Source organism: Moschus berezovskii, chromosome 21 (genome assembly GCF_049115385.1).
Source record: "Moschus berezovskii isolate FMDL1 chromosome 21, NW_MosBer_1.0, whole genome shotgun sequence".
In the NCBI taxonomy this organism is placed as follows: Eukaryota; Metazoa; Chordata; class Mammalia; order Artiodactyla; family Moschidae; genus Moschus; species Moschus berezovskii.
In genome coordinates, this window is record NC_142480.1 from 22454312 (window position 1) to 22469199 (window position 14888).

At 36.6% G+C, this 14888-nt stretch overlaps 1 protein-coding gene across 7 annotated transcripts in view; it reads right to left on the reverse strand.

Moving 5' to 3' along the window:
- MIPOL1 (mirror-image polydactyly 1) overlaps nucleotides 1–14888 on the reverse strand; it is a 312066-nt gene that overhangs the window by 155048 nt on the left and 142130 nt on the right. For 6 of the 7 annotated variants that reach the window (XM_088829480.1, XM_088829479.1, XM_088829476.1 and 3 more), the window contains one exon: nucleotides 12202–12309. In XM_088829480.1, coding sequence (XP_088685606.1) covers nucleotides 12202–12309 — 108 coding nt within the window. Of the gene's footprint in view, nucleotides 1–11433; nucleotides 11542–12201; nucleotides 12310–14888 lie in introns of those variants that run through there. The other variant, XM_088829481.1, reaches the window with a different exon arrangement.

The following is a 14888-nucleotide window of genomic DNA, read 5'->3' on the forward strand; positions in this document are numbered from 1 at the left end:
TTTCCTAGAAAAAAATACAGACCAACAAAACTGACTTAAGAAAAATAAAAACTAAATAAATATAGTGAAAAAGCAATATACCAATTCACTGTAATAAAAAGTTACCAAGAGTACATGGTTTTAAAAGTTGATTCTATTTAATACTTAAGGCAAGATCATTCTCAAGGAATTTTAAACTTGCCAAGATGACAGCTGAAGGCACAAATTTTGGTTATTCACTAAGGTAGTAACATTAACATCAAAACAGGTGCAGCCAAATAAGCCAGAATAAACTGGAGAACTCAGGTCTAGATGACATGCCTACTACAAAGCTAGTGATCCACACAGTGGTACCATCATAGAGATAGATATGTTAGATTAATAGAACAGAACTAACGCTCCTGAGCTAAACTCTCGTATTTATGATCACTGACTTTTGAGAAGGTATCAAGAAATTCTGTAGGGAGGAAAACAGTCTTTCAAATACTGCAGAGAAAACTGGATACACACATGTTAAGAAAGTATTTGGACTCCTACCTTATACAATACCTAAAAATTCATTAAAAATTGGTCAAAGGTCTAAATGTTTAACCTAAATGCCCATCAGCTAATAATCTGATAATCAGATTATAGTATATCTGTACAATGATTATGCATCAAAGAAAAAGGAAGGATGATACATGCTATAATATGAATAAACTTTGAAAATATTATGCGAAGTGAAAGAAGCTAGTCACAAAGAATCACATACCCTATAATTTGATTTATAAAAAATCTCCAGAATGGCAAATCTATAGAGATAGAAAGTAGCTTAGTGGTTGCTTGGGATTGAGGAGAGGATGTTAGCAGGAATGAGAAATGATAGTTGAAAATGTACAGGATGTTTTAGGTGAATGTTGAAAATGTTCTAAGATTACAATTGTGGTTATGTTCCGTCAGTTCAGTTCAGTTCAGTCGCTCAGTCGTGTCCGACTCTCCGCGACCCCATGAATCACAGCACGCCAGGCCTCCCTGTCCATCACCAACTCCCGGAGTACACTCAAACTCATGTCCACAGAGTCGGTGATGCCATCCAGCCATCTCATTCTCCGTTGTCCCCTTCTCCTCCCACCCCCAACCTTTCCCAGCATCAGAGTCTTTTCCAGTGAGTCCACTTGTCGCATGAGGTGGCCAAAGTATTGCAGTTTCAGCTTTAGCATCAGTCCCTCCAATGAACATCCAGGATTGATCTCCTTTAGAATGGACTGGTTGGATCTCCTTGCAGTATAAGGGACTCTCAAGAGTCTTCTCCAACACCACAGTTCAAAAGCATCGATTCTTTGGCGATCAGCTTTCTTCACAGTCCAACTCTCACATCCATACATGACCACGGGAAAAACCATTGCCTTGACTAGACGGACTTTTGTTATGTTATGGCTGCACAAATATGAAAATACACCAAAAACCACTGAACTGTAAACAAGTGAATTTTATTGTATAAGAAATACTTATCAATAAAGCTGTAAGGTGTGAAACAAAACAAAACAGCACAAAACAAAACCACAAGACTCATGGACAAAGGACCAAAAGAAAGCAAAGAAAAACCAGCAGAAAAAAATGACAAAAAACATGAACAAATACACCTAATTATTTATATCCTCACATATAATCCCTTGAATATATGAAAAAAAATTCACACTAACAAAACAGGTAACTTTTATTTATATTCAAGAACGTGAACTTTGGAGATCAATAGCCTTGGTTCAGACCTAAGGTACACCACTAACTACCACTCCTAACATGCTGCTACTGCTAAGTCGCTTCAGTCGTGTCCGACTCTGTGCGACCCCATAGATGGAAGCCCACCAGGCTCCCCCATCCCTGGGATTCTCCAGGCAAGGACACTGGAGTGGGTTGCCATTTCCTGTTCCAATGTATGAAAGTGAAAAGTGAAAGTGAAGTTGCTCAGTCATGTCCGACTCTTCGTGACCCCATGGACTGCAGCCTACCAGGCTTCTCCGTCCATGGGATTTTCCAGGCAAGAGTACTGGAATGGCTTAGTTTATTACCCTATAAAATTAGAAATAGCTGTACCTGCTATCTCAAAGGTCTAAATACTTTACTGTTACTGCTAAGTCACTTCAGTCGTGTCCGACTCTGTGTGACCCCATAGACGGAAGCCCACCAGGCTCCCCCATCCCTGGGATTCTCCAGTCAAGAACACTGGAGTGGGTTGCCATTTCCTTCTCCAATACTTTACTACTATAAGTAAATTCCTTACTACTACATGGAGTAAGAGTACTTGACATTCAGTTAAGTACTATATGAGGGCAGACGATTATAATTTTTAAAATTCCCAGGAAAACAATGACAAAACAAATCCAACAGTTTATTCAAGGAATTGTTCAACATCCAAGAACTCAATAAAATACATCTACTAATAAGAATGTTAAAAAAATTCTAGAAAGAAGCTACTTAAATATGACAAAACAATATCAAAGTCCAACAGTAGATGTAATGCTTATGCCTAGGTTGCAGAAAGCTGGAACAAGCTGTCACTCCACTTTGACAGTAAGAAAAGCTGAATAAGGCACAATGCCGTACCTTTTCTTGAGCTCATCAGACAACTAAGCTCAGCAGAAAACCAGTTTTAACTTCAAGGAGGGAGAAGCATGCAAAGCAAATGGGATACATAGTCTAGCTGACTGAGAGTAGAGCATGGGAAGAAGGGTTAGCTATTACACAGAATCTTCAGAAATTCCTGACAAAGGGGTCTTGCACCTACGGGTAGATATTTCCCCATAGATCTCCATCAGGTGGTCATGAGAAATATTAAGGACAGGGTAGAAAACTAGAGAGAGCATCCCTCAGTGATGTAGGCAGGCAGGGGTTGTGGGGAAGGGAACTGCTGCTATGGAAAGGAACAAACCACCCCACCCCTCTATCCCAACACCAGCCCTTTCTGTAAACAGATCAAAAGCCAGATACACCTAAAAGAAGGACAGTAAACTTCAGGACACAGGAAAAAAAATAAAACACACACTCTGCTTGGGAGTGGTAGAAGAAAGAACTCTTTCTATTCCTGGGTGAGCAGCAAGAAATAGATCCAGGCCTAGGATCCTATACCAATACCATTAGATAGGTTGATTCCACATAGAGAGAGGGGCATGAACATCTATCTTTTACAATACCTGCCACAGATACAAGTCAGAGTTTAGCTGCCATGGAGAGGAATCCTGAGAAAGCCTGACCCCAAAGTCCAATCACAAAGGGACTGTGTAAGATAGAAGCAGAAAAACTCTTTAGTTCTTCAACACCAGATGGTAAAAATCAGCATCCAAATGCTGGATAAGCGCGGGAGTGTACAGTGAGACACCCTCGAGGTATAAGAACAATGGATCAAATGAAAATAAAGGATGGAAGATGAACACTAAAAACGTCCTCCAGCACTGCACTTCTATCCTTAGAAAAAGGCCGACAGCAATCCATTCTGAGAACAACTTGAAACTTAGGATGCGCCAACAGTGACCAAAACAACAAAACGCAAATCCAGATCAACTCCTGAGTAGATCAACTCAATATTCACACTACTGGCCTGACAGAAGAAGCCCCATTCTAATCACAATGTCTAGCATTTAAAAAAGAAAAAAATTATGAGATACACGAAAAGCAAAACAACAAACATATCAAAAGACAAAGCAACCACAAAACCAGACTCAGGGATGATCCATATATTGGAACTATTCAGGTGAGACTCTAAATTATGAAAGGAAATATAAAATCCCATGGTAAGTATCACAACTAGTTGGTGTTATGCAGAATCCATTCTCATTCAAATTAGGTTATCTATTGCAATTCCTAGTCAAGATTAATTTGGCTGGTCTAGAAACTGTGAGAGAGGAGGGGAAATATTATTAACATTTCATTTACATATCTTAGCATTTTTTTCACTGGCTACAACGAACATGTAAAAATTTTTAACAATGTATTATTTTGAGATAATTCAAGACCACAAAATCTTGCAGAGTAGGGAGGAAGGAGTCAGTGGGATAAATGGAGAGAGTAGCATGGAAACATATACGTGACCATATGTAAAATAGAGAGCCAGTGCGAATTTGCTACATGACTCAGGGAATTCAAACCAGGGCTCTGTAACAACCTAGAGGGGTGGGAGGTGGAGGGAAGTTAGAGAGAGAGGGGATATACGTATATCAATGGCTGATTCATGTTGTTGTATGGCAGAAACCAAAACAGACAATGAAAAGCAACTGAAGTTCTTTTATTTATCCAATCGTTATTTCACCCTTGTTTTAAATAGCTGCTTTCTGTCTGTATATTTAAGGCATTAGTCCCCTTTCGCTTTCAGTATATTTAAGATATTACACCATTAGTACTGTCAGGAAGTCAGATAGCAAGAATACAGGCAACAGATGTGGTTCTAAACCAGCTGCGAAGCTAGCTATAGATGAGTTCTTGAGACTTTCTGTGAGCTTCACCACAGTAAGAAAATCAAGTTTTCTTACGTTCATATTTTACATGAAGGGCTTGACTCTTGTTCGCCTAAACAGGGATAGTGTGATCATCTAAGATACCAGCTACAGGAAAAGATCTTCATTACATTCTGGTTTAAATAGGCCCTGGGCTCTGTTTTCTGTTTGTCTTGTCCTTATAGTCCTTACAATTCAAAGTTCAAATTCACCACCATTTGACAAATACACTGAGGATACAAGATGACTTCAGGCAATCACTTATTTCCCATGTTTGCTCACTGGATTCTCTATTTCCATGTTGCTTTAAGCCTTTTCAGATTCCTTGTCTTCTCAGTAATTTTGTAAAATATTCTTAAAGTAATAGGCATCCTTTTTATTGTTTTTATCAAGAAAGTTATTCAGAATATCTGTCTTTTTTCATTGCTGAAAACCTTTAGACTTACTAAGGTTCTGGGGTAGAAAAGTGTCGCTTGTGTTTTAGAATGACAGCTAATGGAAGTGTGACAACTGATTACAAAGGTGAGAAACTGAGGGGAAAAAAGTTTGCTTGGAAGGTACTGATACCTTCTAGATCATGAACTTGACATAGAGTTGAGGCACGATAATACAAAGGAGAGTAAAATAGAAAACAAATCACTGTTGGAGAATTGACAGGACTGGATGCTCTATCACTGCGTAGTAGGTGACAGCTTGAAAGGATATGAAGAGTATGTCAATTACATATTAGGCTACAAGTATAGGAGTATGGGAATGCCATTAATTAATAGATGTTAACTGATCAATAAAGTTAAGAGGAACTAAAGAACCTCTTAATGAAGGTGAAAGAGAAGAGTGAAAAAGCTAGCTTAAAACTCAACATTCAAAAAACTAAGATAATGGCATCAGGTCCCATCACTTTATGGCAAATAGACAGGAAAAATTGGAAACAGTGACAGACTTTATTTTCTTGGGCTCCAAAGTCACTGAGGATGGTGACTGCACCCAGGAAGTTAAAAGATGCTTGCTCCTTGGAAGAAACACTATGATAAACCTAGACAGCATATGAAGAAGCAAAGTCATCACTTTGCTGAAAAAGGTCCATATAGTCAAAGCTATCGTTTTTCCAGTAGTCATATATGGATGTGAGAGTTGGACCATAAAGAAGGCTGAGCACCACGGATCTGATGTTTGTGAACTGTCATACTGAAGATGCTTGAGAGTCCCTTGGACAGCAAGGAGATCAAACCAATCAATCCTAAAGGAAATCAATCCTGAATATTCATTGAAAGGACTGATGCTGACACTGAAGCTCCAATACTTTGACCACCTAAAGTGAAGAGCCAGCTCATCAGGAAAGACCCTGATGCTGGAAAAGATTGAGGGCAAAAGGAGAAGAGGGTGATAGAGGATGAGATGGTTGCATGGCATCATCAACTCAATGGACATGAATTTGAGCAAACTCACAGAGATGGTGAAAGACAAGGAAGCCTGGTGTGCTGCAGTCCATGGGGTTGCAAAGAGTCACACATGACTGAACAATGAAACAACAACAAACTGATCAATTTGGAAGTAAATGGAAAATTGTTAAGAATGATTTAAAATACACAGCATTATGTCACTAGAAAAATAATTCAGGGTATAGATGACTACATAGGGACTTAGAAGTTCTCCAAGTGGCTCACTTGCTAAAAGGCTCAATGATGTTAAAGGCCAGCTTCCCTGGTCATGAAGATAGTAAAGAATCTGCCTGCAAGGAAGGAGACCTGGTTTCACTCCCTGGGTTGGAAAGTCCCCCTGGAGAAGTATTTCCAAGAATAATCCAGTATTCTTGTCTGGAGAATTCCACGGACAGAGGAGCCTGGTGGGCTATCATCCATGGGAGCGCAAAAGGTCAGACATGACTATGTGATTAACATACTTTTCTCTTGGCATTTGTGTGTTTGTGTGTGAGAGTGCTCAGTTGCACATGTCCGACTCCATGTGATTCTATGGACAGTACCCCACCAGGCTCCTCTGTCCATGGAATTTTTCAGGCAAGAATACTGGAGCGGGTTGCCACTCTGTACTCCAGGGCTCTTCCTGACCCAAGGATTGAACCCACATCTCTGTGTCTCCTGCGTTGGCAGGTGGATTCTTTACCACTGCACCACCTAGGAAGTCCCAACTTCACAGCTATAAAATTGAGATTCTTCTTCTTCTCTCATCCCCACTGTAGAAATCCTCTATGTTTCACTGGCAAAAAGAAAAGCTTACAAAGTGTTGAACTTTTCCAGCTTCTATAAAGCTGTAAAGGCAAACAAAGGAGAATACAAGTGAGAATAAATGTTAAGTTATACAGTCAATAGTGTTTGGCTCAGGTCCTGACTTCCTCCCAGATTGAAGAGAGGACTTAAAAAGTCAAATTCAGGATTTCATTTCAAGTTTACAGAAGTAAAGGAGACATTAAGATATCCAAGTGGAAGGGGAGACAAAGCAGTCGCTAGGACATAAATGACAGATGATGTTGCAGGAATGGATGAAATTAGAAAAGACAAGCCTACAATAAATAAAACACCAAATGCTGGCAAGAATATGGAGTAACAAAAACTGTCATTCATAACTAGCAAATCCAAAATGATATAGCCATTTTGGAAAACTGTTTGGCATCTCCTTAAAAACTAAATATACTTTTACCATGCAATTCAGCAATCATGGTTCTTTGTATTTACTGAAAGGAGTTGAAAACTTACATCCACAGAAAAGTGTGCATGTGGATGCTTACAGCAGATTTATTCATAAATAAATGCCAAAATTTGGAAGTAACCAAAAGGTGCGTCAATAGGTGGGTGAATAAATAAATTGTGGTATATTCAAATAATGGAAATTTATTCAATACTAAAAAGGAATGAAGTATAAAGCCATCAAAAGATATGGATAAACTTTCAGTTCAGTTCAGTCGCTCAGTTGTGTCCGACTCTCTGCAACCCCATGAATCACAGCACGCCAGGCCTCCCTGTCCATCACCAACTTCCGGAGTTCACTCAAACTCACCTCCATCAAGTCGGTGATGCCATCCAGCCATCTCATTCTCTGTCATCCCCTTCTCCTCTTGCCCCCAACCTTTCCCAGCATCAGAGTCTTTTCCAGTGAGTCAACTCGTCACATGAGGTGGCCAAAGTATTGGAGTTTCAGCCTTAGCACCAGTCCCTCCAATGAACACCCAGGACTGATCTCCTTTAGAATGGACTGGTTGGATCTCCCTACAGTCCAAGGGACTCTCAAGAGTCTTCTCCAACACCACAGTTCAAAAGCATCAATTCTTCGGTGCTCAGCTTTCTTCACAGTCCAACTCTCACATCCATACATGACCACTGAAAAAACCATAGCCTTGACTAGATGGATCTATGTTGGCAAAGTAATGTCTCTGCTTTTTAATATGCTATCTAGGTTGTCATAACTTTCCTTCCAAGGAGTAAGCATCTTTTAATTTCATAGCTGCAATCAGCATCCGCAGTGATTTTGGAGCCCAAGAAAATAAAGTCTGACACTGTTTCCACTGTTTCTCCATTTCCCATGAAGTGATGGCACCAGATGCCGTGATCTTAGTTTTCTGAATGTTGAGCTTTAAGCCAACTTTTTCATTCTCCTCTTTTACTTTCATCAAGAGGCTTTTTAGTTCGTCTTCACTTTCTGCCATAAGGGTGGTGTTATCTGCATATCTGAGGTTATTTAAATGATTATTAAGTGAAAGAAACCAATGTGCACAGAACTACTACATGACATTCTAGAAAAGACAAAATTATGGACACAGTAAAATGATTAATGGCTGGTAGGTGCTGAGGTGAAGGAGGATAAATAGGTGGAACGCAGAGGATTTTTAGAGTGAAACTCTTCTGCATACTTTTTCACAGTGCAAATCTTCTGTAATACTACAATGATATTAGTAAATATTTGTTATTTGCATTTCTCAAAATCAACAGAATGTACAACACTAAATGAACCCTAATGTAAACTTTAGACTTAGGGTTACACTGATGTAGGTTCATGGATTGCAACAAATGTACCTTTCCTGTACTGGATGCTGAGGGCATCTGAACGTATGGAACGCTGAGTGTGAAGGAGTTCTAGTATGTTTGATTTTGCTGTGCAGCTAAAACTTCTCTAAAATAAAAAATCTGTTTTTGTTTTTTTTAAGAAACAAAAAGTAGGGGACTAATCACATAACTTAGGGGAATATTTATACTTCAGGAACTGGTAGAAAAAAGGCACAAGCTAAAGAATAACAATCAAAGAAAAGAAAAATGATGAGGATATGGAAGCAAAGAACTATAGGAAGGTAATTCATGAGGGCAGGGGCCAGTAAGATAAGCAGGATATGAAATGATAAGTTTCATGGGTTTAACCATCAGAGGTTACTTATAATTTAAGAAACAGTGTCTTTCAATGGAATTACAGTGGTGAAGTCCAATTGTAGGAGGTTAAAGATAGGTGATAAGGGAAGTAAATGAAATCAAACAGGAAAGAAAGGCAGTTTATATGACATTTCTTATTAAATCTAATGCCTGAATATTTATGGCTAATCTAAATTTACTTTAAAATCATTAAGTGAAGTGAAGTGAAGTCGCTCAGTTGTGTCCGACTCTTTGCGACCCCATGGACTGTAGCCCACCAGGCTACTCCGTCCATGGGATTCTCCTGGCAAGAATACTGCAGTGGGTTGCCATTTCCTTCTCCAGGGGATCTTTCTGACCTAGGGATCGAACCCAGGTCTCCCGCATTGCAGGCAGATGCTTTAACCTCTGAGCCACCAGGGAAGCCCAAATCATTAAACTAAAATCATTAGATGTTCAAAACTGTGTTCATTGAGAAATAAATTTCTTAATAGTGGACAAAATTTATTTTAAATGAAGAATAAGCTATCTTTCTAATTTATGTAACTTTCAGGATATAGACTAGTATCAGTGTAAATTTAGCCTTTCATCCTATATGTATCACTGTGTTCTACTTATTTTAGGGAAAATCTTAAATATTGTAAAAGTAGGGAAACACTGGGTCATGCTACCAAATTTAGCTAGTATGTATTCCATGCTTGGACTTCCCTTGTAGCTTAGTCAGTAAACAATCTGCCTGCAATGCAGGAGACCAGGGTTCGATCCCTGGGTCGGAAAGATTCCCTGGAGAAGGAAATGGCGACCCACTTCAGTATTCTTGCCTAGAGAATCCCATGGACAGAGAAGTCTGGCAGGCTATAGTCCTTGGGGTCGCAAGAGTCGGACATGACTTAGTGACTAAACCACCACCATTCCGTGCTACTTCAAAAACAATGCACTTAACAAAAGTCTTATTTTATGCTTTATCACAAAAAATAACTTACAAAGTATTTCCTGGTTATTAGGATAAACAAAGATATCATTCAAATGGCACTAGACTACTAAAAAGTATCCACATATAATATGTCCATGTGTAATAATCATGTTATTTCCCACAGTCATCACTTTGGAAAGTTCTATGTAATGTAGAACCATTAACTTTGATTTTTTCCAACATATCTCTAGGACTGTTTCCTTTAAGAATTACAGCATAATGCAATGTAATAAAGCACAAAAACTTCAGCTATCATCCTATTCAAATTTATGTTACCTTTATCAGTGATACTAATAATAGTACCACTTATGTTAAAATACTAGAAATATTATTGGCAGACTGAAATCTACTACAGACAGAGATTCTGTTTAAAAATACTTCCTCAACTTCATTAGATACTAGCCAAATATTGCCAGTTAACATTTTTTAAAAATGACACTTGTAAATGTATTTTAAAAGAAGCATATTGCTTAGAAAGGAGAAAGTCTGTTCACCAAACAGCTTGGTAATCAACTTATTATTATCCATATCTTATATGGCAATTTAAAGATATGAAGTGTAATAATAAAAGAACTAAATAAAGAATAAAGACCCTGAAAGGTAAGAAAACTTTTAAAAAATGGTTCAGAATGTGTAGAGGATCATGTCATCAGTGGACAGTGAAAGTTTTATTTCTTCTTTTCCAATCTGTATTCCTTTTATGTCTTTTTCTGCTCTGATTGCTGCAGCCAAAACTTTCAGAATAAAGCAGATATATTATAAATGACCTAATTTTTATAATAAACTTAAAGGTTTTCTACACAAAGAGTCGGACATGACTGAGCGACTGAACTGAACTGAACTGATGAGGAATTATGGCACAAGATAACTAAAGATTATATTTTATGGGGGTTTATTTTTATTTTGTGTTGAATTTACAGGTTTCTTTTGGTCTACAATTTGCCTTCTAATTTTAGTAATCTCTTGGAACTATGCATCTTTTTCTCTCCACACATAGTAGCTATCATTTAATTCAATTTAACATAAATACACAAACAAAAATGCCATAATAAAGATCATGCAATTATTATTAACAAACTAGAATTCTTATTTTAGGTCCTATTTTAAATACTGATAGCCATATCAAACACAGCACATAATACCTGTCCCCTAAGGCTGATAAATTAACACTCATGATGGAGGCTGTCTCTAAAAGAACATTACCTTTGATTTGCAAATATACATCTAAGTAATTATATGCTTAATTTTACTCATACAATTGCAAATTCCTTGGGGTAACTGAAAAATAATCATAGAAATCTACATTTCTTTTCTTTCCCATTTATTGTTCTGATCTATAAATTCGAGAGAAAAAAGAAAAGTGCATTATATAGTAATAGCAAAGTTTTTACACACACACACTGCTGAGAATGAATCTAAATATATTTTGTAGAAAAATCCGTCTTCATCCAAACCTCATATTTCATAAACAGATTAAAACTATTTCCACATCATATGTCACCATTTTCCTCAACGTTGGTAGATGATTCTGGTTTACTGACTTACCCTTCTAATGACATGATGTTCTTTTGTAATCTGCAGCAAGAAACGAATTTAAGACAACTAAGTACAATACAATCTTCTTGACAGCACATCTTTCTTTAACTGTGCCATTAACAACAATGATGAATCTTTTGTTTCCTGTGGCTATGCTGTGTTTTTATTTTTAACCCATTCATGAAAACGTAAGCGCCTTGAGGGCAGGGGCCTCTATTATGTCACAGGCATTATGCTAGGAACCAGGGCAAAGACAAAAAAGAGAATGAAAAGTATCTTAGAAAAAAAGATAATTAGTTAAATTGAAATGTCCTTTTTCATAACTATAGGATCTATATTAAAATCAAACAGAACTTTTGTCATGATATGTACTCTACTTGTTTCAAGTTCTAATACAATATATTTTCTTTCTTTCATTTTTTGCTGTAGGTAACATTTTAAGCATTCTTTCAATTCCCAAACATATTCATGTACCTTTCAAGGAGTGTCAATTCTGTGGATCACTAATATTATAAGTCATTTAGAAAATTACTGTAATAATTACTGATGCAAAGAAAAAGCCCATTATACTTTTTTTTCTTTCAGAGTGGCCAGTTTTTCTTAACTACTAAAGATAACAATGTACTTTGAAATCACAAACACAATGAGCATGAACCTAAAGTTATTAATATACCACCACTTGAAATTCAGAAAATATGTTGTTTTCATGTACACATACACGAAATAAAATAATACCGTGACAGAAGGGTGCTGTATCTGTGTTTAAAGAAGGGGCTGTTGGCAAACACCACAGCTCACTTCTGCTGAAATGTACACAACTGATATATGCAGCACAGAAAGCTGGCACCAAGGGCTTACAACCTTAATTTGCCTGCAAGAAGGAATGGAGATTTACCTTCAACGCACGTTCTTGATTGTTTTCAGCAGTCAGATGTCTCATGTTGTTTGCTGAAGTCTGCTTCTGCTCTTTCAGATGATGAAGCTCCTGCTGTAGCCGTTTGCACTGCCACAGGGAAAGAATCCCATTAAGTAAAGGAGTCACGGCATTTTTTTCACAAACCCACATGAATTGATGTAAATAATACCATCTTACTCTCTAAAAGACAAAGTATCCTTTGCAATAAGAATAGTAAGTTAAAAGCACTGTTGAAAATGAACAAAATAATATTGCCTACAGTACTCTGGCACATTCAATTGCAATTTTCAGTTTCGACTTTTATTAATCTAAATACTACTGTATAAATTAGAAAAATACCTATTTCTTATAAAATTAAGGTTAAAGTACATTTAATATTACTTTTTCATTGACCAAATTATTTTCACTGTGTATCTGCTGGCTGAATTAAAAGTATACTTCTAAAAATGATAGTAGGTTCTAAATAAACTGCGATATAATATTCTGTGAGGAACTTTTATTAATTTTTAAAATAAAAATTATCATAAAAATATGAGATTTTCATACTTTTAGAAATATTTAAAGACACAGTTGAGTTGAGAAAAAACAATAGCCACAGAGTGCTACATGACATGGAAACAACTAAGGAAACAATTGTTTTTAATCCTATTTTGACTAAACCTCACTTGTAAGTAAAACAAGTGATAAAATAGATGTGAAATGACACTGACCTATTGGCAATACATAAAAATGTAAGTAAAGAGGAAATGATAAACAAAAGCATAAATGAACTAACAGAAGCATCTACATTCAAAAAAATCATTAAAATGTTATGTCACTTGAAAATGAGATCTTAATATGAATTTATCAAACATTTTCACAATGACTGTACAGGATATAAAACTGATATGCTGCATATTAAAACCATATGATGATACAAGGGTGATTTGTAAAGAAATAAATTACTAAATCTCTTGTTCAGTAAAATATTTTAAAAAATCACTCCTTAGTTTATCTATTTTTAAAGGAGGATATTTAATAACCAATAAGTAAGTTTACCTATTAGTTCAAGAGTTAGACAAAGTTACTTCTGCATTACCCAGCAAGTGTTAGCTATCATAATGAATTAAAAATCATGATTATGATACAAAATCAAGATGCAGTCATATTCCAAATGAGCATTTCTTACTACTCTAATATTTTCTGCCTCTGATATCAATATTATTTAGCAATCTATATCAGTATTTCCCAACTTTGAGTAACATACAAATTCTTTTAAAAGAAAAAGCCTTACCAAACTCTTGATATTCACTTACATTATTTACTGATATTTATTAAGCACTTATCCTGTGCTACGTTTAATTATAAATGGTGGGGGATACAGCATTTAACAAAATAGATAAAAGTCCCTGTCTGCATGGAACTCATATTCCAGAGGGAAAAAAGACAATAAAATAAATAAAATACATAGTATGATAGAAGGTGAAAATGTTATGGAGAAAAATAGATAATATAGGGAATACCAAAAGAGTAGGAAGGAAATCTTTTATGACTTTAAATAGGAGAAATTTTAAATTGAGAAAAAGATACTTGAATAAAGACGCTAAGAAGACAAAGAAGTAAGTCTTCAGATTTTTGAAAGCAGTGGTTCAAGAAAAACAATTGAGTGCAAAGGCTCTGAAGTAGAAGCTTGTCTAGCATATTCGAGTTTTAACAAGGGGAAGAATACAGCAGGAATGAAATAAGCAAGGGACAGAACACTGGAAGATGAGATCAGAAGAGCCTTGAGATATTATAGAGCATGGTTTTTTCTGAGTGTGTGGGAAAGTTGCTGGAGGGTTTAGAACAAAGAAGCACCACGATTTGCCTCATATTAATATAGGTTCACTCCTCCGGCAATGTAAAGAATAGATTCTAAGGAAGGCAAGGACAGAAGCAGGAAGTCTAGCTGAGAGGTTACTGAGCAGTGCAGGAGAGAGATGATGTGTCTCAGCCTAGGGTGGTAGGGAGCAATGGAGGTCGTGCGCAGCAGTTGGACTTTGGATATTTTAGATGTAGCCAAAAAAAAAAAAAAGTGGCGGTTATTCTTCGGCTCTTGCTCGTGACCTTAAAAGGAATGCTTCTATCATATAACTACTTAAATGAATTTTGTTACATATCATTTACATCCATTTGAATGATTATATGCATATGAAAAATATATACATTAATTTGGTTTCCAAGTATTTTATATTAATGTAGCAGATTGTGGGGTACATATTCCTAAATGAAACTGACCTGCATCTTTTCTTCTCTGGGCTATCCTTTCCAGTTCTGTGTTAATTTTGTTTTCAAGTATTTTATATCAACATATCAGATTGTGGGGTACACATTCTTAAATGAAACTGACCTGTATCTTTCCTTGTCTGGGCTATCCTTTCCAGTTTTGTTATCAAGGTTGGATTACCCTCATAAAGTTTACTTATTTTTGGAAATAGCTTATATAAAATTATCTATTCATACAAGAATAGGTGTAATTCCCCTATCAAACCCTCTGAGCTTTCCTTCTGGGTTCAAGTCCCTCTTTCCAGAGGCAGAGCTTTTAAAAATCTCTTAGTAAGACATTCTGCCTGAAAATGTGATTATTTTGTTTTCATGATACTCTTTACTGGATAGTTGTTATGACAAAAGTTCTATCTTCAGGACTC